Here is a 23,549-nt window from a genome sequence, read left to right as displayed (position 1 = left end):
GGCTCATCAACTACTAATACATACTGCCAGATGTGCGGTCTCATTCCCTACTGTAAAACAAGCATTTGCAATGCAATAGGTCTCGCATTTACGCGAGTTTAAGTTATTGGCATTGTAAATGACAATGCCCATTATTTATGTTTAAAAAAAAAAAATAATAGGCATTGTCATTTACAATGCCAATAGCTTAAACTCGCGTAAATGCGAGACCTATTGCATTGCAAATGCTTGTTATGAATACTGACGTCATTAGGCCTTTTCAACAATAATGAATGTATTACATTCAAATTCACCGACAGATTAAAAATAAACTTTTATGTTACGATAATACAGTATATTACATATATATACTTCACCAGATTGTAATATTTAAGTATTACTTTAAGCGCATCGCCCCTGCCCCCTTATTCAATTTCATCCTATCCTAACTTGCAAGTCTCATTTGACCAAGTAACTGTATCATGGAAATACGCAGTTCTAGAGCGCCACCCAGTGAGCATTTTCTTATTGACACTACACATTCTTCTTTAGCAGCTACGAATTATATATACAGCTAGGAATAGCGACACACGGAAGCGAGGAAACCGCGAGGAGGAGGATTTCAGAGAAGCTGTAATTTTCCTTCAGCCTGCTGCTCACTGCCGCCATTCAGTCTTATTAACATTTAGCTGTCTCTTGTTCCATCTCTTCCGACAAAACAAATGTTGTCCTAACTGGCCCGATCCTGATCCCGCTATTACTGTAGCTGGCATATTTCTGGACTCCTTGTGTGTGACATTTTCATGTTTTCTGCGGCCCGGGGTAGGTGTGACACTTCATCCCTTACGAGTGACACTTTATCACGAATAGCCTTTACTGAACACAGGTACAAATCTCAGCCCGCACAAAACAGCAAAGTTCTTAAACTTTGAGGCCAAGGAAGAGTAGGGCAGGAATTCTAGGAGGGTGCAGCGTCTGTTGACAAATAACCGTGCCATATCTGAGCGGGATTATTACCTTTGTATTACTAAATACGAATAATTGATATGTTACTTTTTCCCCTCAAATTTGCTAACGAAATTTCCGGCCCCATTCAGATTATGTAAAGTGATAATTTTTGTAAAACTATAAATGCCAGGGACCTTGTTAGGAGGACACGGCTGGTTGCACCATCCATTGCCCTGCAAGCAATGCCAATGGCAGTACCAACACAACTACTAACCATCACACTCTTACAAGTGTGACATTTCATACAATTCAGGGCCCCCAAAGCTATAAGAATGGCTTGGGTGGCAGGTATTAGGGATTTTTTATGTGTATTAAATTAATGAACAGTTGTTGTTGTGCTCATACCCAAGTTTGGCCAGACAGCGCCACCATGTGGCAGACTGTCACAAGCACCAGGGTTAAGAATTAAGTGCAGGCACCGAGCACCAGAAACCACCGGCTCAAATTGAGCACTAATGATGTAACATTTAGAATTTGATGTGGTTTAAAACATGGGGAAAATCATTAGGAGCAATGTACTACCTTGTTTACATAATTAACAGATCTGTTTTTTTTCTTCTGTGTGAGCTCGATTACACATTTAATTGACACCGGATTTGAGTTACATATCAGAATGACCTGCCCTCAGTTTAAGCCCTAAGTGGATTTTAAAATAAAATTAACCCCATTCCTTTCTTATTTAACCTTCACATCACTAACATAGCCACAGACACCACAAAAAAGGCAAAGAGAAAAGTAACGTGAGCCAGGAAATAAAACTTGCAGATAGTGCTATTGAATAAGAATGTTTCTGACCTTACAATTCTGTTCATGATGTGCCATACATCATGATGCCCTGACGCTCTGTGTGCTTCCAGGCAATTTAAGTAACAGTGCTGGCAGAGCAAGGAAACTCCGTCACAGCTATAGGGCACTGAGATTAGGTTTCCCCAGGTCCACCTTTATTGGTTCCGGTGTAGCGTGCTACTCGCCAGAAAAGCGCTTCAACACCCATCAGAGGTTACAGGTGCTATATGAATGCAAACATTTCTTCCCCTTCTATCCCTCCGCTATCCTTCTCACTCCAAATAACTGACTAATATCCACCACTCAAATTACTTTCATATTTCACCATACTAATTCACCACTAATCCTTCATGGGTTTCCGGAGTAGCGTGCTTCAACACCCCATCAGAGGTAACAAGCGCTATATAAATACAAACCTTTTTTCCTCTTCTATCCTTCTGCTATCCTTCCGAATCCAAACAACTGACTAACCTATCCACAGCTTAAAATTTACTTGCATGTTTCGCTATACTAATTCAACACTAAACCTCTAAGGCTCCCGGAGTAGCGTGCTACTCGCCGAAAAGCGCTTCAACGCCTCGTCAGGGGTAGTAAGCGCTATACAAATGCAATTACAATACAATACAATATGAAGTGTGTGCCCACTGCTCCCATGACTGGTCCTTCCCTGCATCTCGTCCTTCCCCACACCTCCGAAGCAGCGAATTAAGCTGCCCCTTTGAAACTCATGTGCAACATATGTAGCTACCTTTCCCCTAAAATTGTGTTTTAGGTTGTGGGGGTGGCGCTAGCTGCCATGCAGCGAGGACGCGGACAGTGCAAGTTCCTTGCTGACTGCAAACCCCCAGCCTCTTGGAGCCACAGCACACGCCCCGCTAGACCCAGCGGCATGACCCAAGTCTACTATGAACATGACAGGGCCCGCAGGTGATAAAGAGGACTGGCCTGCTGCTGCAGGAGGCAACGGAACCTGCTCTGGTGCGGTGCCGGACACTCAAGATGGTGGCCCCTTGACACTAGCGAGGGCTGCGAAGATGACGGGCACATCCCTCTTACGGCCCTTACTCATGCCCCTCTGAGCCCAGCAGAGTGCCCCTGGACTAAGACCCCAGTGGGGGACTGCAGATGATTGGGGGGCTGACCTACCACAGCAGGTGGCGACAGAGCCCGATCAGTTGTGGTGCCAGACACAGGCAAGATGGCAGTCCTGCACAGCTAGCAAGGGCCCTGAGGACAATGGGCGTGGTCACCAGGCAGGACTCGTTTCAGACGGTGGGCCTTAAGCGCAAAGTGGACATGAGCGCTCCTGGAAGGAACTGGGATCCCTCTCTCGACACGCGAAGGCCAAGCGTGTTGGGTGGGGTCACCCCTCAGGCCTCGGAGGGTTCTTTCTACTTCGGCTCATAACCGCTCTCTCGCACTTCGCTACTAGTCCCTGGGGTGGAGAGGCTAAACCGGTCGCCTGAGGTCTTGGGATTTTGGATTGTAGACTACTGCTTAGCTGTCCGCTGCCTCTACTGGATGCTGCTGGGGCTTCCATCACTACCTCTGCCATCATAGAGTCTCTGTTGGATGATTGTGACTGGTTGGCCGGTATCTCTGGGACCTGATACTGTAGACTCTGACTCTTGCCGCTGGCCCCTGTGTCCAGAGCTGCCATGGGTCGTCCGCAGAGAGCCAAGGAGGATATGTCAGCAGGCGCTTTCCAAGAGGCGATCAAGCACGAGTGACTGTGATGCCTCACACATTGACAGTAAGTTCAATAAATTCCTGTCCGTGATTGATGCCTGTAGGTGGGTGCTTGGGGGTAAGATGGATTCCATTGCAGTGGAACTGGGTCAAATCCGAGAGGACTCCAGAAAATTATCTGAGAGAGTCGCCACTTTCAAGGTCTCTATGCAGACACTAGCATTTGCATCCCAAACTACGGAACGTCGTCTCACAGCACTGGAGGCCCATACACAAAGGTTGGCTGCTAGACTGGATGATCAGGAGGGGAAAGCCCACCAGAAATACATCCGGGTTGTGGGGCTACCAGAGAGGATTGAGGGTGGCTCTATGATGGGCTTATTCGAAGGTTGGCTCCAGGAATTAGTGGTTCCAGAGGGCTGTTCTAAGTTTCATGCCCTGGAACAGGCTCATAGGGTGCCTGCAAATCCATCTCACTCTGGGGCCCTGCCTCTCCCGGATAATGGACCGCCTTCTACACGTTTGTGACAGAGACCATTTGTTGCAGCAGGCTTTTAATCATGGCCCATTTGTGGTGGAAAATGCAAACGGTTCCCCGTACCCAGACTTCACTTTCCAGGTCCAGACCCAGAGGGCCTCGTTCCCTGCAGTTAAAAAAAAAAAGGTGCGTGAACTGAGATTGTTCTACTCTGTCCAGCACGGCTGAGGATTTAGAAGGGGTTACCCCGGGCACTCGTTTGACACTTGCCTTGGTAGCCATAGCTGATAATGAGCCAACTACCCATACTGTGGTACTGTGTTGTGGTGGCTAAAATTCTTATAGTAATATCGATTTTTCTTGTTTTGTAATCTTGATGGGCAGCGGGGAACTGGACAGTGGTGGGGGGCTTGTACTGAGTGTCCTGTTATACTGGTTTGCTGCACTCTTTTTTTCCTGACTTGGCTAGCTGTCCCCTTCCCTCCACTACACCATTCCATTACGGGACTAGTTAGCCCCTTTGTTGGGCCTTGGTTAGCTTGTTGGTGAGCTTTTTACCACCCATTTTTTGGACAGGGCGTCTCTATATCACAATCCTTGGGTGTGTTTGGGGTTTTGTTGTCTGAGTTTGCTTATCTGTTTTATGTTTTGTTCTGTTTTAGTGGGGTGTGCATGGTGGAGGGATTTGAGCTGTGTGACAGATGAATGTGGCTCAGATCAATTGGTGGGCGCAGCGTGGAGTGACCCACAGGTCTGTGAACGCTACTGGCTGAATGGAGGACCAGATTAGATTGATTACGTGGAATGTGCGGGTCTTTCCACTCCGTCCAAACATTATATTGTCTTGGTGTACTTAAGGCATTGAGGGGCGCAGGTTGCACTTTTACAGGAAACCCATCTGATTGAACACAAGGGTCGAGCCCTTCGTAAGTGGTGGAGGGGGCAGCTATATAACACTACTCATTCTGCTTTTGCATGGGGAGACTTCATATGGATGACACCTGAGTGCCCTTTCAATTGCATAGGGCAGTTATTGACCCTGATGGTGGTTGTGTGTTGGTTCTGGGCTGACTGGATGTTAGGGATGTTGCTCTGTTGAATGTATGTGCCCCGAATGTGTAACAGTCGGCTTTCCTGTTCAGCTTGACCCCTGACCCCCCACTGATGCTTCCTAATTTGAGGATAGTGGGAGGTGACTTTAATTGTGTAGCAGACCTTGACTTGGCTACTTTGCATCCCCCACTGCGCCGAAGCATAGCCTGGCAGAGGCTTTCCGTACTAGGGCTGCGCAGTGGGCCCTCACTGACTGCTGGAGGGTGTGGAACCCAGAAGCACGTGTGTATTCCTACTGCTCTGGATTACATGACTTGGAAGGTAGACTAGATGAGGTCTTAAGCTGCAAAGCGATGTGTATATAGTGTTAGACGCAGAGTATTTGGCAAGAACGTATTTCTACTATTTCCCCCGCTGTGTTCCTTTAGATGGTCCTCACATAGGCCAGGTGTCCCTACTTGGTGCCTGGACCCCCGCCCTGCTTGACGATCAGGCGTTTCGGGATTCTCTGGGTGATCAAATTGCCCAATGTTGGATTGATAACACAGGTTCAGCTCGTCAGTGGGGATGAAATGGGGGGCTTTGCAAGTGGTGATACAGGGTTACTGCATCTTTAATTGGGGTATGAGCCTAGTTACACTCCGATATTAAATGTCAGGAAGCGGTTCTTGATGAGCTTCCCTGTGACCTAGAGGGGACCCCGGAGGGAGGGATCGCATTCTAGATGAACAGGAGAAATTATTCACTGTGGAGGAATGCCTGCAGCAATAAGACTATAGAATATATGTTACCAGGACACATGCTGAGCGAGACAAATCTGGGAGAATGCTTGCTTAGCTCTAGCAGGATGAGGCGAGAGGGCGTACTATTCTCCAAGTCTGTGCCACATCTGGCGGGACGTCTTCACTCAGGAAGAGATTAATACTGCATTCCTCCATTATTACCAAGACCTATACTCTGGGGGGACTGGGGTCAATGAAGTTGATGTGAACTATATTGCGGACTCCTCTTAAGTGGTCTTAGATGCTGCAGTGAGGTATCAATTAGGTGTGGATATTACCGAGCAGGAGGTGAGGGGTATGATCAAAGGGATGGCGAAGGAGAAGGTCCCTGGTGTTGGATCACCTGCCCGTAGAATTCTCTGCTATTTATACTACAGACCATATCCCTAAGCTGGTGACCCTGTTTAATAACTTCTGGAAGCGGGGAACACTCCCACCGTCTCGGCACAAGGCTGCAATTGTGTCCCAACCTAAGAAGGATAAGGATCCATTTGCCCTTGACTCGTATCGCCCTCTTTCAATGCTAAATACAGACTATAAAGAGGAGGAGGATGAGGAGGAGGATGATGAGGAGGATGAGGAGGAGGAGGAGGTGGAGGAGGAGGTGGAGGAGGAGGTGGAGGAGGAGGAGTAGGAGTAGGAGGAGGAGGAGGAGGAGGAGGAGAAGGAGGAGAAGGAGGAGGAGGGAGAGGAGGAAGAGGAGGAGGAGGAAGAGGAGGAGGAGGAGGAGGAGGAGGAGGAGGAGGAGGAGGAGGAGGAGGAGGATGAAATGAAAAGGCATGGAAGGATGGCCTTTTCTGCAGCGTTACAAAGTACCTAGATAATGCTTCTCAACCTTTTGTAATGTATTATTGGTAATTAGGGAAGGGTGATGATACATAAACTGAAACGGATGTTTCTACAACCTTTTACTCAATACCTCACAAATTACATTTACCCTTTGTACCGGTGTTACTTCCCTTGGTGACTTTTTGCAAGATGACGCTAGTTTGGAGGACGTATGGCAATCCTAAAATTAGGTCCGATTGGAAGTTCGAACGTTTTGGTCATTGTTGCTACACTAACCCCTTGTTTCTGACTTCACCAGATAGTAACTTAGGGCCTGATTTAAAAGTCGGAGGAGGGAATACTCCGTCACAAACGTGACGGATACCCCCTCCGTCATATTACGATTCCCATAGGACAGAATTTGATCGTAGTACAGTGTCCCCCTCCGCCGACTTCTAAATCAGGCCGTTGGTGCAGGTGAGGAATGCAGACCTCTTTTAGGCAGGTTGCAACGTGAATATCTTCCCCAGTCTCCTCAGCGTACCCGCTGTGTTGTGTTTGTGTGGGTTTTCCTACTAGTTTCTGTGTCGTTTCATGACTTCAGTCTTCTTTTGATCTGAGCATCGTCATCCGACTGACCACCTGGTCATGGGTGTGCCATAGGCGGCCCTCCCAAAGTTTTACTGTTTTCTCTTTCTGGCCATCTCGTTTGGCCAACAGCGGCGGGCTCAGACTCTAGTGCACAGGGTGGAAGACATGTAAGTGTGTATGACGCACAGGGCCCGCCAGTGGTGACAGCTGCAGGGCTTAAGTGGTCCGGGTCCTGCTGTTGCTCAGCAAAGGCAGTTCGAAAAAGTATGAGCTGAGACGGGTCCCTACCGGGCTCTCTATTTTTGCCCACACTCTCAGGGTGGAAAACAAATCTTAACTCTGCAGCAGTGCCACCGTTCACTGCCTTTGATGTAACTTCAAAGAAACTCGTCATAGTTCTTTCACAGTCTCATCATGTCAGAACTGAAGTATTTTCAATATTATATGGAGCAAAGCCGTAGTTGTTGCGTATGTATCTTATGCAACTAACAGCCATTGACAAAGCCAATAGCCCTAGCTTGTTGTAGATGTAATGTTACCAGCTGGATTATATATCTGGATGCAGTGACAGAAGCAGTAAAATACCAGTCGGTGGCACACTATGCTAAGCACAGATACTTAGCTTAGCAGTTTTTAAGCCACGCCCTTAATTACATCGACCACACCCCTTTGAGAGACCCCCCCCTCCCCAGTTTTTTAATACCACTTAAATCCCTGGGTAGCTGTGAAAAGTGGCGCTGTAGTCACTCCGTCTGCCTTCGGTCCTCACAGAGGTTTGAACTCCCTGAGGCCACATTCACCACACAAGCGCAGCCACAGCAGCTTAGTGCTCATGGTTAAGGCAGACCCAGCCACACTCCACCAATCAAACTCTACGCCGTGAGCAGGATACAAATCTCTCAGCGGGGATGATGTATCGGAAACACGAAAGTAAACTTTCTGCGGTTTGGCAATCTGTGCCATTTGCTGGAAGAAAACGTTAAAGCTAGGGGTGGGCGGAATTTGCGAAAGTGACTTTAGCAAATTATCGCTAAAATGTTAAAAATCTCCGCAAACACGCAGAAATAACGCGAAGATGCGGAAGTTTTTTTCCCGCACGTTTGCGGTATTTTCTGCGTGGTCGCGGCTCGCCAACTTACCCATGTGGTTGCTCGCGGGTGCGACCATCTTGTTTTCACTCTTCTCGCGGTGCATGATCGCGAGAAGAAAGACTTGATCGCGCGACCAATGACATTACTGAGGGCGCGAACTGTCGCGAGACAGCACAAATGGCTACCAACAATCCAACATCTCGTGGAGAACTCGACCGGATCGGGAAAACTTGTCGGCGAACGCGGGGATTCAGGTAAGGCGATCGCGCACGCGCAAGAATGTATTATTTTACAACGCGAGCAAGAAACAAATTATCGCTAAGCTGCGGAATGCGGAAATTTTGACATTTTCTCGCTCTCCGCGGAACGCGAAAATGTCAAATTATCGCAATTTCCGCGAGCGGAACGGAAATTTAGCCCAGGCCTAGTTAAAGCACCAAAAAACTGTATTTTTAAAGAACACATCCCTGATTTGTATGAGCAATCTGGAACGTTGCGGCAATGCAGGCAAGTGCCCAGAATGAGTTCCTCTAACCCTCAATGAGTAAGACTTGGCAGGGCTGTATCATTTCCACTAATGCACACATCATACAAATGCCTGCTCGCTGCGCCCCCTCTGTGCTCTTCCTTTGACTACAGGGGCGACTACATATGGACTCAGCCCCTCTCCTCTCAGCATCCATGCTCCCTGGCTGATCTGGATATCCCCTCTGTACTGACTTATGTCTAACACTTCATTTCCATTCATTTTCTGTTTGTATTATCTTTCTTGATAAATGCAACTTATTAATCAAAAATCATCCATTGATGTCCACCATTTTATGACAGAGCGGTGCCTACGTTAAAATATACTCTTTTATTTCAAATGTGACTATTCTTTCTGGTTAGTAATTGACTTAACAGTAACTGTTCTAGGCAGTCCATCACTATAATTGAATAATTATTTGAAAAGACTTTGCCTCAATCTTGTTATTGTGTCAGAGCGCGCTATGAAGGCTGAAGTCTCCTGGCGCTTCTGACTACATTATAAGATGGAGGTGGGGGCAGAGGGTACTGAGGAAGGATCTAGAAAAGAGTTGTGTCTCCAGGTGTTGTCCAGGTGTGACGTGCGATGAGATGCAGTGGAGCTCACGTAGAAGATACAGTGCAGGAGAAGGGAGCACAGCCTCTGCGTCTTTTCCAACTGAACCCTGGGACGCAGAGGAGCTTGGGACTAGAACAGAGAGCGCGAGCTGGAGAGGAACAGTGGCTGGAGCACCATGTGTAATGCATAGTGGTTTGAAGGCAGCTCTGGTGCGAATGGGAAGTCAGTGATGGCAATGAAGAAGAACGGGAGATGCTCTAAGGTATCTGGGGACAGAGGTCATCAGACGGGCTGCTTGGTTTTGAATGGTTTGTAACTGATGAAGCAAGGCAGCATTGATTCCCAGATAGGAAATGCTGCAGTAACGGAGGCGCAAGCCTCTTAAAGCGGGCTCTGCTGCTCCTCTGTAATCAGAGACAAGGGGATGATTTTCCATAATCTATGGCTATGAAAAGTGCAGGGGACACTACTGAGGAAACCGCTGGATCCTGTCAGACAGTTTGGCCCATGACTTTTCACTGATGAAGAGGGACTGCGACATGAGCCAAATTCAGATGCCATAGAGAGGGTATCCAAAGAATGGGGTGGGTACCAGCCAGCAGGATTTCTATGTTATCTGCATTGAGTGCCAGCCAGTGACGGTTTTGATTTCTAGCAGAAAATGTGGAAAGTTGCTGCTAAAGACTGGAAAAGTTCAACAGAGTCTGCTTATAACTGGCATGGTCGTGGTCAAGTAAGATAGGCAAAGAGGCGTTTGGTGGATCAGCTTCCGCAGGCCCGGCTCTATCCTGCAGAGTACAGCTGAGAGCAGACACACACATACGCCCCAATTGGGACCGCCTTACTTCCATTGCACCGCATGTGAGCAGGCCAGAGTGTGGAGTCATGAAAGGGGCAAACTGGAACAGCTGTGCAATTTATGTTACCAGGGACCCCACCCGACACGGATAACCAATTAAGACTTGTGATCCTATAAAAAAACAATGTTGGAGAACATTACCAATTTACAAACTTAAACCCAGGAAAGACAGCCTTTCCCACAAGCCCCTCTGCTCATCGGTTAATTACTCGACTCTTGCAAATGCACTTCAAGATCATCCATCGACAGGATCCGGAAAAAACAGCTCCTCCTCTGTATTTGGTGGTTTCGGCACCGAAGATTTGTGGTGTTTTTTGCTGGGAGTCGAAGGGTTTGTAGGCTTCGGCTTCGACCTATCTGGCTCGGGAACCTTCTTTTTGGTCGGTTCGGGAGCTTTCTTGACTTCGACGTCCTTTTCGGATCGACCGTTTTCTTGGGTTCTATCTGTTTTTTAGGCTCGGTGACCTTTTTGGAGTCGTTAGTCTTTTTCGGGTCGATTAGCTTTTTCGGGTCGATATTTTTCTTGGGATCGACCTTTTTCGACTCGAGAAGCTTCGGCTCGACGTTTTTGGGAACGGTCGAGTCTTTCGGCGCCGGAGCCGGATGTGTTTTTCTCGGCGCCGAAGGCATTTTGGGTGTAGGGAGATACGGTTTGCTCGGTCCCGAGCTTCCGGAAGGCTTTTCGGTTATCTTCGGAGCCGGGCCCGAGGGTGGGGCTTCCGAAGGGATATTTCGATCGTGACGAAGGCCTTTTGGCGATGTCTTGACCGGAGCCTTGTGTGGGGTGATTGGGACAGGGGCATCGGTACTCACGTGCTGCCCCAATGGGATTGGGTCATCTGAGTCCGATTCTTCGACTGTGACGAGCTGTAGATCGTCCGAGTCCTCGGCATCCGAGGGGTCGTCGAAGATATCGTCCGGTTCCGGTGCCGGTGCCGCTGCTTGCCGATGCATCGCTTGTCAATGGGCCCTTCGGTTCCTGATTGTCTTTTTGGAACGGAAGAGTGCGCAGGCTGAGCAGTCTTCTTCTCTATGCTCCGGAGATAGGCATCTGTTGCACACCGGGTGATGATCCGTGTGTGGGTATTTAGCACCACACTGGGGACATTTTTTGAAGGGGGTCCTTTCCATGGGCCCGAGGCCCGAGTGGCGTCGATAGGCCCGGAGGCCTGCGTCGATGTAAATATGAGAAATAAAGTCTCGTAAAGTTCTAGGGTATCGACCGGAGAGCAATCCCGTCGAGATACTTGGATTTGCCGTGAAGAAAGTTGAAAACTTCGGAGTCGAAGTTGGCGTCGCAGAAGTACATCCGAACCCGATGGCGGAAAAAAACAATCTGATGATGGAGGAGCTGTCCATGCGCACTGTAGTCCAGGGGAGGAGTCACCTATCTCGTGAGATCTCGAAGACTCTTCCAAGACAACAACGTGCAACATCCGGACCCAACACTAGGCGGCGATCTAATGCAATAATGTGACTGCAGCAGCTCATATGCCTCGAACATGTATCTACAATCAAGGTTTATATGTGCAAAAGGAAATTCATTCAGACATTCTTTTTGCATCTTTTTGTTTCAAGCTCTGCAAAATCAAACTTTGTGAAGATGAAAAACGAGTGTGGAAAGGTTCTAATTGCCATTTACCTTATGTTTGCATCCAGTATTCAAGCATGGGATCCCTGCTGAGCAGGAGTGACACAGAGGGAATACTACAATAACACAGAAAAGGCCTGAGTAGTAGAAGAACCATACTGAAGAGACACATGCTTGAACCAAGAGAGTTGTTCATCTTCCACTGCTTGAGAAAGGCTGGTATTTGTTGCCCACTTACCTGCCGGAGGTTGATGTAAACTGCGTTCTGCAGGAACTCCGAAGCCTCCATGCTTCTCTTTTGTATCGCTAGAACCCTCACGGCTTTAACACAAGCTTCCAGCTCGATCACTCCAGCATTCTTGTACTGTTGAATAAAAAAAGTTAGTGTAACAGATGCAGCAAATTGACTGATTCGCTGCTGAAGAAGTAACAACTCTGATAGCAAACAAAGCGTAGACATTTTGACTTCAATCCCCCTTTTCCCTAATTCAGCAAGCAATGATGATGTTTGATGGGCATCTGGTGGTCATCTCTGGATGTCCTGGACAGATCAAACCCTTCAGAAACAATAGTTATCTCAAACTGAATATATTCAACTGACGTCACTGGCCCTCATGTCTTCTTGAGAAATCTAGCATGTCATTCTCATCACCCGCAGTGGGTGGCATTGTTCTAAATGTGAAGGTCTTTTCAGAGTCCAGACATGTAATACTGACATGGTTGCATTTTTTTCCAACATTCACAACAGAAACTTATTGTTTATAAATAGTTGGTTGATTATAAGTAGGAGGTTGAAGCAAACTATTTCCTCAGCCAATGAGGTTCAGAAAGGAGTTTTTCTAAAAATGTCTAAACAATAATATGCAGCCATCACCCAAGAACTGACCAGTGGCAGCCTTTGTCACAATAACTGTATCAAACAAGGAGCTGGCCAATGCCTGCATGTCATAGAGAGTGGCACTGTTCCTTTGTTGATTAGATCTCACATGAAGGACTGAACTAATAGCCTCATGTAGATAACTCTTTGCAATCACAACGCTTGCGAATCACAAAAAAACAGGCTCTGTGACCACATCAGTGTGTTTTATTATGTACAAACCCCAATTTATGAGCCAGAAAAGTCTTTCTGACTTGTAGAGGGGCTTTGAGAATGAAAGGGACACCCCGTCCTATTTGGGAGATGCAATGCAATGTATCAATGACCAATAATTAAATACCAACACCTCAAAGGGGATGGTTATCTGATTTGGAAATCTGAGTTGTGTACGGAAGCCTCTGGGGGAGCAGGCAGTGCCCCAGCAAACCACGGCATGTTTCTCTGGTGTATCCCCAAACGAATAACATTTCTTTTGTAAAAGCAGCACTGATCCATTCAATGAACATTGGTTGCTTCAAAAGAAAAAGGCTGCTGTGTGGAAAAGCCAATACAAGGATGATGGTCTGCGGTCTCTTGCAGGCTGGCAACCATGCTTCCGAAGCCATTCACAGGTGTTCGCTAATGGCGACCTGCCTAATAATATTTGTTTGGCAGGTTGATTTGCATCCCCCACCCCCCGTATGTACAATTTGTGACATGACCTACAAATATACAAGTCACATCGTAAACTGCATTCCCATTGACAAACCAGTTGGTGAGCAAAATGCACAGCGTGGTTTGTGAATGGACATTTGTACATCAAGGCCTATATGTAATAGACATAATCCATTAGCTGTCAGTGAAATCTGAGGATTGCAACTGTTTAAATCTCGGAGTTATGGTAAGCTCGGATGATTGCATAGTGCACCTTTCGTAAACCGCACAGGTTTACCACGACTGAACTGCATGCCAGGTTACCACCTGCAGGTTGATGCACCACAGGGAACTCCATAATACAATAATTACCCTAGAGGTCTCCATGTTCCATGAGCAGGGGAGCATGGGGAAGGATTCCCAAGAGGTCAAGCTTAAGCAGAACTTCTCTTCAGTTCACAGCACCCGGCCAGTTTTACCGCGTGCATTTGGTTTAACTCAGAGTTCATTTCCTAGGGAGAGCTCTACATGAAATATGTTCAATCTCCTGTTGTGCATTTGTGATGTGTGACAACAGTGTAAAAATAGCATCCAAAGGTGCATTGACACCATGAAAAAATATATTATATCATATGGTTTTTCTTAAAGACTTAGTGGGAAGCGGTTTCCATAAAGACATTCGGATTCGAACATCATTCATATATCCTTCTAAGAGATGCACGTTCTTCATACCCAATGCATTTTAATCTCAACGGTACTGGGTACCTATTCATGCCTTGACACATTTCTGATCTGAACAGAGGCTAAAACGTGTGATAAGTTGATTTTTCGATTTCCAGGGTAGCCTGGATTCCATTTCATTAAAGGTCTATGCTTTGCATGGAATGATGAATGTTTAAGTCATGCTCTTGCTTGATATGGGAAGGAATTTATGAATCTGCATGTTTCAAGACACAGCACTAGGTCAGTAATTTACGTAGGCAAAACAGAGAGTCTCAGATAATCTGGTGTGTTTCGCTTGTGATGCTTACTGCCTGGAAAGGGATTCTCCCAATACTCTCGGAGCACCAATGGGTAAGTCTTTAATCAGCTGCAAAAAGGAAAGCAACCGAAGTAGAACTAAAAATAAAATGGATGCTGCACATCTCAAAGCCGAAAAGTTCCAATGTCTGTATTATTTGTCAGTACATGAAGTGTACCGCTTAGGAAGACGGTGAATATCTGTACTAAAATACTACAAGAAGAGCAGCTCCTTCCGGGTAAGAGTGTTAGGGCAAGAGAGCAGCAATATTCATAGAAACAAGGCTGTTGAAAAGCATTAAAGACCAGCAAAGGTAGAAAATAAAAGAAAGCACGTGTTTTCTCTATTTTCTTGACAAAATGTCAGGGGGCCCGATTCACAGAACAAACTTAAGACAAAATCCTAAACTTAGTACCATTTTGATATTCACAGAATGCACTTACTACTTCTGGTATTCACAGAATGAACTTACTACTTTTGCGATTCACAGAATAAACTTACTACTTTTGCTATTCACAGAATGGATTTACGACTACTAACTTTACGTCCGCACTCGGGCCGGAAATTCCGGCCCGGAGGCGGAGCTTCCGGCCCGGAGGTGGGGATTCCGGCCAGTGGCGGAGATTTAGCCATGGCCAAAATCTCCACCTCTGGGCCGGAAGCTCCGCCTCCGGCCCGGAAGCCCCGCCTCCGGGCCGGAAGCTCCGCCTCCGGGCCGGAAGCTCCGCCTCTGGGCCAGAATTTCCGGCCCGAGTGCGGACGTAAAGTTAGTAGTCGTAAATCCATTCTGTGAATAGCAAAAGTAGTAAGTTTATTCTGTGAATCGCAAAAGTAGTAAGTTCATTCTGTGAATACCAGAAGTAGTAAGTGCATTCTGTGAATACCAAAATGGTACTAAGTTTAGGATTTTGTCTTAAGTTTGTTCTGTGAATCGGGCCCAAGTAATTTAAGTGTTGTATTCACTACATCACAGCATGGATGAATGAGAAAGCAAGCAGGGATTTGCCCTTTCATTCGCCACTCCTTGGTCTTACCTTCCCGTAGTAGGAGATTGCCTCTTTGTATTTATCAATGATATCTTCAGGGCTCAGGCAGTTCTTTGCACGCCCTATTTCGGTGCTAGTGTCTGCATTTATTCCATTAGACGTCAGAGCACCTAGGAAAAGAAAAAACATTTTTAAAACCCCACTAGTGGCCCAAATGAATTATATTTTATAACCCATACAGATCCTATTTTGCAAAGCTGTGGCACACATTCTGAAATCTCTTAGGAAACGGGAAGCCCACACTCAGTGAGCTTGACTTAGATCTGGGTCAGATTTGCCCACTTCATGGTCCTGGGTGACCTGAATATACATCTGCACCAGACAGATAGCAAGGACACTCAAGACCTGCTTGATGGGCTGCATCTGGCCCAGCTAAATCAACATGTCAGCCTCTTTACTCATCAAGCTGGACATGTTCTTGATCCTATCTGCACTAACTTTCCGGTTCAAGTAAAGGACCCTAGTCCCGTTACCTGGTCGGACCATCTTATAACCTATTTTTCTTGGGAAATGTCCAAGGCTGAGCCTCTGGCACATCCGAGCTACAAATCAGTCTTTGGTAAAATTGATCCTTCCGCACTTAATATGGCCTTGGCAGCTTCTAAACCTATATTGGCAGGCGAGCTTGAGGACCAGGTTGCGGAATTTTCCAGCTGGGTCTCGCCTGCAGTTGGACCGTGGCCCCCCCCTCGCTCCATCAGGCTGGCTAGAGAATCACCATCTAAACCCTGGTTTAATTCCTTGCTTAAAGACTTAAAGCACGAATGTAAAATTCTTGAACGGGCGTGGAGGAGGGGTGGCTATTGCCCAGTAGACAAGAGCAAGCTTAGAGATAAGCAGAAGTCGTACTATGGATCGATTAAGTTGGCCAAAAGGCAATTCTATTCATCCCGTATTAAAGCTGCCAATAACAACTCCAGGGAAATGTATGCGATTGTCCAGACTTTCATATCCCCTGTGGCCCAAGCTAGTGTGAAGCCATCCTCATCTTCATGGTGCAACACTCTTTCTCGCTCTTTTAGAGATAAGATTTTAGTTATTCAATCAACTTTCACTCCACGCAGTACCCACTTAGACGCTACTCTGGTGTGTCCCCCGGGAGTCACTGGATGATCATTGTATGAATTTAGGCAAGTTGTTCCGCTGGAATGTCTAAAAATTCTTAAAGGTTTAAAATCAGGCTCACCTTCAGATCCTTGTCCGGCTAGGACATTGGCAACGGCAGCTGAGGTTGTTAATGCAGAAGTTAACGCCATCATCAATCTTTCCCTCCAGAAAGCGGTGGTCCCTTTGGCTTGGAAGGAGGCTAAGATCTGGCCCCTCCTGAAAAAGCAGTAATTCGACCCGCTTTGCCCAGGGAATTATCGGCCTATCTCCCTTCTCACTGCATTGGCTAAGGTATGTGAGAAGGTGATAAACAATCAGCGTACCGATTTTGTGGGCAAGGGAGGCGCTTTTACATCCAGCGCAATCTGGGTTTCGCTCGTCACACAGCACTGAAACAGTGCTGGTTGAGGTGGCAGAGGCTATACGGGACTGTCTGGACGCAGGCGGGAGGGCAGCGCTAATTTTGCTCGACCTCTCAACCGCGTTTGACACGGTCCCGCACCCATTGCTTCTATCTCGGCTGGCCAGGATTGGTCTGTCGGGCACTGTGTGGGGCTGGATCCGCTCCTTTCTGGAAGGGTGGTCCGAGCAGATTTGGATTCCACCTTCCTCCTCCTCCCCTCAGCTGGTCACAACGGGTGTCCCGCAGTGTTCTTCCCTTAGTTCCCTCCTATTTAACATCTATGTGACTCCTCTGATATATCTAGCAGAGGAGCTGGGGACTAAGGTGATGGCCTATGCGGATGACACCCAGCTGCTCTTCACCTGGGCCAAAGGTGCGGACTCTGTATCTCAGGTCCAACACTGCCTTTCATCAATCTTTAAATGGCTGGCGGATGCACAGCTTAGGTGCAACAAAGGGAAATCGGAGATTCTGCTGTTTGGCACATTTCCTTCGAACTTCAGAGAGCAGCTCTGGCCTCCCAAGTACTCTCGTCTGACATCTACTGGGAAGCCTGCAAACAATCTTGGGGTTTGGTTTGACAAAGAACTGCCCTTTGCATCACAGATCAAGAAGCTGGCTGGCGGCTGCTTCGGCTTGCTTAAATCCTTTAGAAGATTTTTTCCCCTCCTGCCTGCTGCAGCAAGACAAACCATCACATGCGCGTTGATCCTGTCTCGGCTAGATTATGCCAATGCTCTCAATACTGGCATTCCGGGCTACCTGTTAAAGAAGTTACAGGTGGTCCAGAACACTGCAGCCAGACTGTTATCAGGTCTGTCAGCCAGGGAGAGTGTCCATAACCAGTTGTGCTTATACCACTGGCTGTCCTCAGCAGCCAGAGTGAAATTCAAATGACTGATTATGGCCCACCGCGCGCTCCATGGGTGTGACCCTCTTTACTTGCAGAGGCGCGTTTCCTTCTATGCTCCTGCGCGCTCTTTGCGATCTTCGTCCCTATTCCTTGCCCAAGTCGCACGTTTCAAGCGTCAGAGGATGGGGGGCAGCTCCTTCTCAGTTAAAGCAACGGTTGCATAGAATGCTCTTCCTCCGGTCCTACGCTCCATCCAGGTTCCAGTTGCATTAAAAAAAAAAATTAAAAGCACATCTATTCACTTGAAGTCCTCTGCCGCACCACGATGGTCTCGCGCCGGGACACTCACGAGTAGACGTGCGCGTAAAAAATTCATATAACATAACACTTATGGAGGTAGAAGCCTGAAGGTGACTTTTAACCTGATAATCCCTAGATTCTATCAGTGATGTGTCGATTAGGGTTAGCTTTCAAACAAGGGCTCCAAACACTGAGGCAGAAATCCATCATTTACTCCATACTGGTTAAGGCAGGCTACCACGATGATGTGAGTTAGCACTTAAGCACCACAGACTATTTAATAGTGTTATTTTCAACTTTTGCAAACCAGTTTTCAAATTTGTAATTGTACTACCCCTAACGAGGCGTCAAATCGCTTTTCGGCGAGTAGCACGCTACTCCAGAACCCAAAGAGGATTAGTTGTGAATTAGTATAAGGAGATATGAAATGAATTTGAGCGGTGGACATGTGAGTCTGTGAGTTGGATTGAAAAGAATAGTGGAGGGATAGAAGAGGGAAGGGTCTAGAGCGGCGGCCCTCAAAGTACGGCCTGCGGGCCATTTGCGGCCCCATGGAAAACAGCAGTGAGGAAGCCGGTGCAATTTCTGCATTCCTGCTGTTGTGATTCTTCGGGGGCCGCATTCACCAGGAAAAGCATCAAAGGGGCATGCACAGACCAGGAGTGTCTTGCATGCTTACCTGCGCCCCTCGCCCTCATCTGCCTCTGTGACAATTTGCTTGTGTCACAGCAGAAGGAGAGGATTTTATCTGTGGTGCAGAATGCATCTGGAGATCTGTAAAAGGAGAGAGGCAGATCTCTGGAGCTTCTATTGTAACAGTCTCCAAAAAGGTCACAGAAATTAAGACTATCGACGGAACAAACGAGATGGTTTTACAAAGTTTAAAAGATTTTGGAGTTACACGAAAATGTCCCGAGGTGCAGTTTCTATTGTCTGTGTTACAAGAGAGGCCTGAGAGGGTGAGCACGGTGTGTAGAGGACAAAGGAAAACAAGCTTTTAAACAAAAGGGGAAGTACCCCTGCCTGGCGACTGCACTGTTACCGGGGATTCCAAACTCTGGTTCCAGAAGCTACAAACATTTCTACGACTTTGAACACGTGACGTGGAGCAGGGCAGGGATACTGGGCTGGTACCGAGAAGTCTTTTTGACTATAAAATATGAATGCAAAATTTCAGTCCAACAGATGGATGCCCCGTGGGCTCTAGGACACATTGCTTATACAAGTACATGAACACCAGCAAGGCCCACGACCACAGACCCGCAGCAAACTACGTGCGGCACCCTGCACTGTCCTACTAGTACGAGGGGAGCAAATACCACCAATAAGCTTCAGGCTGGAAGGTGTAACATACCGTAGGGTGACCAGAATTTTAAAGCAAAAAACCGGGACATTTCACAAAAAATAGAAGAAGGACTATAATTTTACTTCAAGCGCGCGCACAGAATGACAGCGCTCCTCAGCAGAGAATTACAAAACAGGCAGTAAGAACATACATAAGATGCAATTTTTAAACCCAGTAGCTTGCCTGTGAATTAAATTGCTTTCTTGGAACAACTGCTAACTATCCCTGCTTTGTAAAACATAAAAAACACCTCCCCCGTTTTTAGCTGACCCTCTCCAAACACCGAGACATGAGCTAAATTTCCTGAAATCTGCCCGGACAGCTGGTGAAAAACGGGGACCGTCCTGGCAAATCCGGGACACCTGGTCACCCTAAACATACGCCACACTCACGCCTTTAAAACCCAAGAGCTTAGCACACTCAAGGCCCCTCCAACCCATAGTATTTAATGAGCAGCAGCCTCACTGCCCCCATTCTGCAGTGGAGTAAACTACTTCTACCCTACTTCAAGCTGTAGGGTGGGAGTGACAGAAGTCATCCCACTCCTCCAATGCCTGGGGTCTTGGCACACACAAGGAAGACTCCTCCAATCCAGGTTGAGGCACAGGAGCCTCTCTGTCCCAACCACTACCAGAGTGCAGGACTCTCTGCATGGTTTCTTTCCATGTGATACAATTTGGCCACCAAAGTCCCCACCATGCCATGTCCTGCCTAACTCAGCCCCGTCCGAATCACCCCTCCTGCACACGCCCCCCCCCCCCCCCCCCCCCCCCCCCCAGTCATCGGTGCAGCCCCAGTGATAACCTAGACCATACATTTAGGCCCCGGAGGAAATGTTTGTGAGTACCCCTGGTCTAGAGAGTGTTCTTTTGAAGATCATAGCAGTAGAAGGAGGTTTGGGGTGAGTAAAGGGGCAGTGGAGGGGGGGGGGGAAGAGTCACAGGGAAGGGTTTAGAAAGGCTTGTTTAAGAGCTCTGAATAGTAAAGGAGGTTTGAGGTGATGCAAGGAGGAGTAGAGGAGGGAAGAGTCTAGAAAGGGTTATTTTTAAGAGTTTGCGGTGAACTCTGTTTCGGCAGTGGAGTTTGCGGGGTTTTGCCCACTGCGCTGCGAGTACGGCATTCAGCAAACACTCCAATTCCGCCAAGTGGTGGAGTTTGACCTGCCGCCCACCCTGAATATTTCCCGGGATTTGTGATCTATGCTAATATATGCAAAATCGCTTTGCATATCAGTTTGCTGCTGCTGCATGCGCAGTAGACCAAAACCACTGTTTGTAATAATTGGCGCAACATGAAGCTCCCAGAACCCTCTACCCCGACGTCTTTCACGTCAGACCCAAGTGGGGTTCACACCTTTTGTGTCACTGTCAGCTAGACCCGAACAACAAATTCATTTTAACTGTGGGCACTGGAGGAGCCTTGCAGAAGAGCACCTTTTTGTTAGCTCTGGGATTTCAAACCAAAGAGATACAAAGAGTGCTCATGTTCTATATGGCAACATTTGAAAACAGATCAGGATATTTAACTGCCACAATACATTGGTTTGAAGTTGAAGGACGTTTTAAGTGAGAGAAAGCTCAAATAACGGCCTTTTGGCTTCCTTCAGGAGTTATGGCACGACTCACTCTTTTCCACTTTTCTCCAACTCACTGAGCTCCTCTCTGTACGTCACATTCTGTCTTCCTCGCACATATTTTCTTTGCCATTAAGTCATGTCACACGTTTCTCTCCTTTGTATCTCTTCCTCTTTTTTTCACTCCCATCGGTCCCTTCTATCCTGCTCTCTTACTCTCTCTATATCAGTCTTTCTCTCTTGCGTATTTCTGGTTGCTGCTGTTCCTTCACCACCTTTCCTTGAAATGTTCGACCGAGAGGCATTGGTCCTTATAGCACACATTACCTCATCTTCCATCTTCTTTGTCACAGTTCTTGTAATGCAAAGCTTATCAGACAAAACACCATGTTTAGGGGGGGGGAAGTAATGCTGTCTGTTAAACCATGGTGCAAAAGTTCTGCATTTTGAGAAAGTAGACATAATGACCAGATTAGGTGACAGCCAGGTCTTGCATGCACGCTGAAAGGTCGCGCACAGAGGTTAGACCTGGGAGCCCAGCTACGGGCACTCACTCCAAACTTAAATGTGCCAACCCCCGTCCCCAACAGATCCCGTACCTGCCTCCCTGGCTGCTCTCTTTTCTTCCCGCACACCTCACTGTCCCGCACCAGCAATGTGGTGGTTGCCGGACGACTGACGTCAAGTGTTTTGTGTGTGCCGTGCCCTAACTTGTATTTTTGAGATAAAGTGTGTACGGCTGCTGCTCCGCCGTTGGCGCTTGGACCAAGTCTTTCTAGCACCGCATCCACGGCATCGGGGGGCAGCAGAGATGGCTCTCCATGGCTGCAAGAGTCCGCAGTAGAGCCACCTCCGCATACATCTTTTTGGGCAGCAAGGCGCAGCTTTTAAGAGCAGAGAGGCGAGAGCAGGGAGGAATCTCAGTGTTACACGTAGGTGGAGCGGAACTCTGCAGAATTACAGAGTTTTTAGGCAACTCCGTGGAATTCTGCAGAGTGCAACTAAGCAAACTCCACCCACCCTTAGTTATTTTGGGGATCACAGCAGTAGAATGTGGTCTGGCATGAGTCAGACAGTGGAGGTAGAAAATATATTGAAAGAGCTTTAGGATAGTGCATTGGAGATGCTGAATTAGAAGTAAAATAATAAAGATAAAGACAAAAGTACACTAAAAGGATATATGTATAAGGAAGCTAATATATGTAGATTAAAGTTGTATTTAATAAACATAGACTTTCAAGTGTCGCTGTACTTTACACAAACATATTTGTTTTTATAAAACTTTTTTTGTAATTCAATAGTGAAGCAATTGTAGATAAATAGTTATGATAAACATTTACTTATTTATGCAGTGACCTATATACATGTTAAACATAGAATTGTATAACCATAGGTAATATGTACAATTATTAGGCAGAACTAACAAATATATATATATATTCTTAAACATAATTATTATACATGTTTATACAAAGAAATTACAACCTATGTATGTACACATATATAGTCCAAATAAATGCTTATATACACAGGAATATGCTTTATATTTATGTTCAATACCTGCCATTTCTTTCATTGAGGCTCAGTCCTGTGATTAGGGCAACGGTAAGCTATGGATATTCAAATGTTATCATACTCGCATGTTGTGCAAAGTCTGCTCAAGGGTATCTGAACTGTAGCTGGCACACAGACTAGGGAATTGGTTTCCAGACATTAGCATGATCAGAAAATTCACAAGATATTTCTCAGACCAAAGGATCTTTAGAAGTCGTTTTCTACTACTGCTGATGGCCTTCTATAAGGCTGGTTAAATTGTGACTTAAAATTCTGAATGAGGAATATAATTGGGCAGAGATGATATTGGACGCCCTGGAAAGAAGCCTGGAGATATCAATGTATTGGTCCAGAACTCTCTGTGACCGGGCCCAGTGATGTGAATAGCATAGGTTTAGATCCAACACAGTCAGTTTAGGGCTTAGCAAGATCAATAGTTAACTTGGAGTAGAACCGCCGCAGAATTGGCAGTCTAGACAACACCATGTCAATGATAGTAGCTAAGTTGTAGCACTGTCAATGACACAAGCCTCTGATCATATATTCAAGCCACTTTATTTCGAAACCCAAGCAATTTTGCCTCTGGCAACGCCAGACTTCTATTATCGTCCTACTTCGACTCACATGAAACATCCACTAATATTGCCTTCTTCTAAGAGAAAAGTAAAAGAATCCTCTCTGAATTCATACCCAAACACCCCCAAGTGCTTAAAGCCTGCCATCCCCTCCTCGTAAAATGTATCCACCTCTTGGGCCCCCACAACAGGATGAAAAATATCTCAGCCTTCCATAGTCATAGATCTCATGGTCCTCAGTTGTGCAAAAGGTGCTGTGGTAATTTAGTTCTTTGATCACAAGATCATCAACATTACCAAATGGAAGCTCTCCTGAAAACAAACTAGTCTGGATACCTCAGAGTTTTCCAAGTGGAGACCAGCTTTCAAATGACCCTTTCCAGAAAAACTCATAGAAAATGATGCTTTTCAGCTAGCTTGCCAAATTAGCATTACCACATATTCTCAAACAAGTTCCAGGATATGATGCAGAGCAGCGCATGCCACTCTCCAGATAGTAGATG

At 46.7% G+C, this 23,549-nt stretch overlaps 1 protein-coding gene across 3 annotated transcripts in view; it reads right to left on the bottom strand.

The window, feature by feature from the left end:
• TRAPPC9 (trafficking protein particle complex subunit 9) overlaps positions 1–23,549 on the bottom strand; it is a 2,530,995-nt gene that overhangs the window by 2,413,213 nt on the left and 94,233 nt on the right. For all 3 annotated transcript variants that reach the window (XM_085604860.1, XM_085604858.1, XM_085604859.1), the window contains exons 7-8: positions 15,325–15,446; positions 11,998–12,123 (exon numbers count right to left, since the gene is read on the bottom strand). In XM_085604860.1, coding sequence (XP_085460986.1) covers positions 11,998–12,123; positions 15,325–15,446 — 248 coding nt within the window. The remainder of the gene's footprint in view (positions 1–11,997; positions 12,124–15,324; positions 15,447–23,549) is intronic.

Source organism: Triturus cristatus, chromosome 5_1, assembly GCF_964204655.1.
Source record: "Triturus cristatus chromosome 5_1, aTriCri1.1, whole genome shotgun sequence".
NCBI lineage: Eukaryota > Metazoa > Chordata > Amphibia > Caudata > Salamandridae > Triturus > Triturus cristatus.
This window is presented reverse-complemented; position numbering and strand designations above follow the sequence as displayed.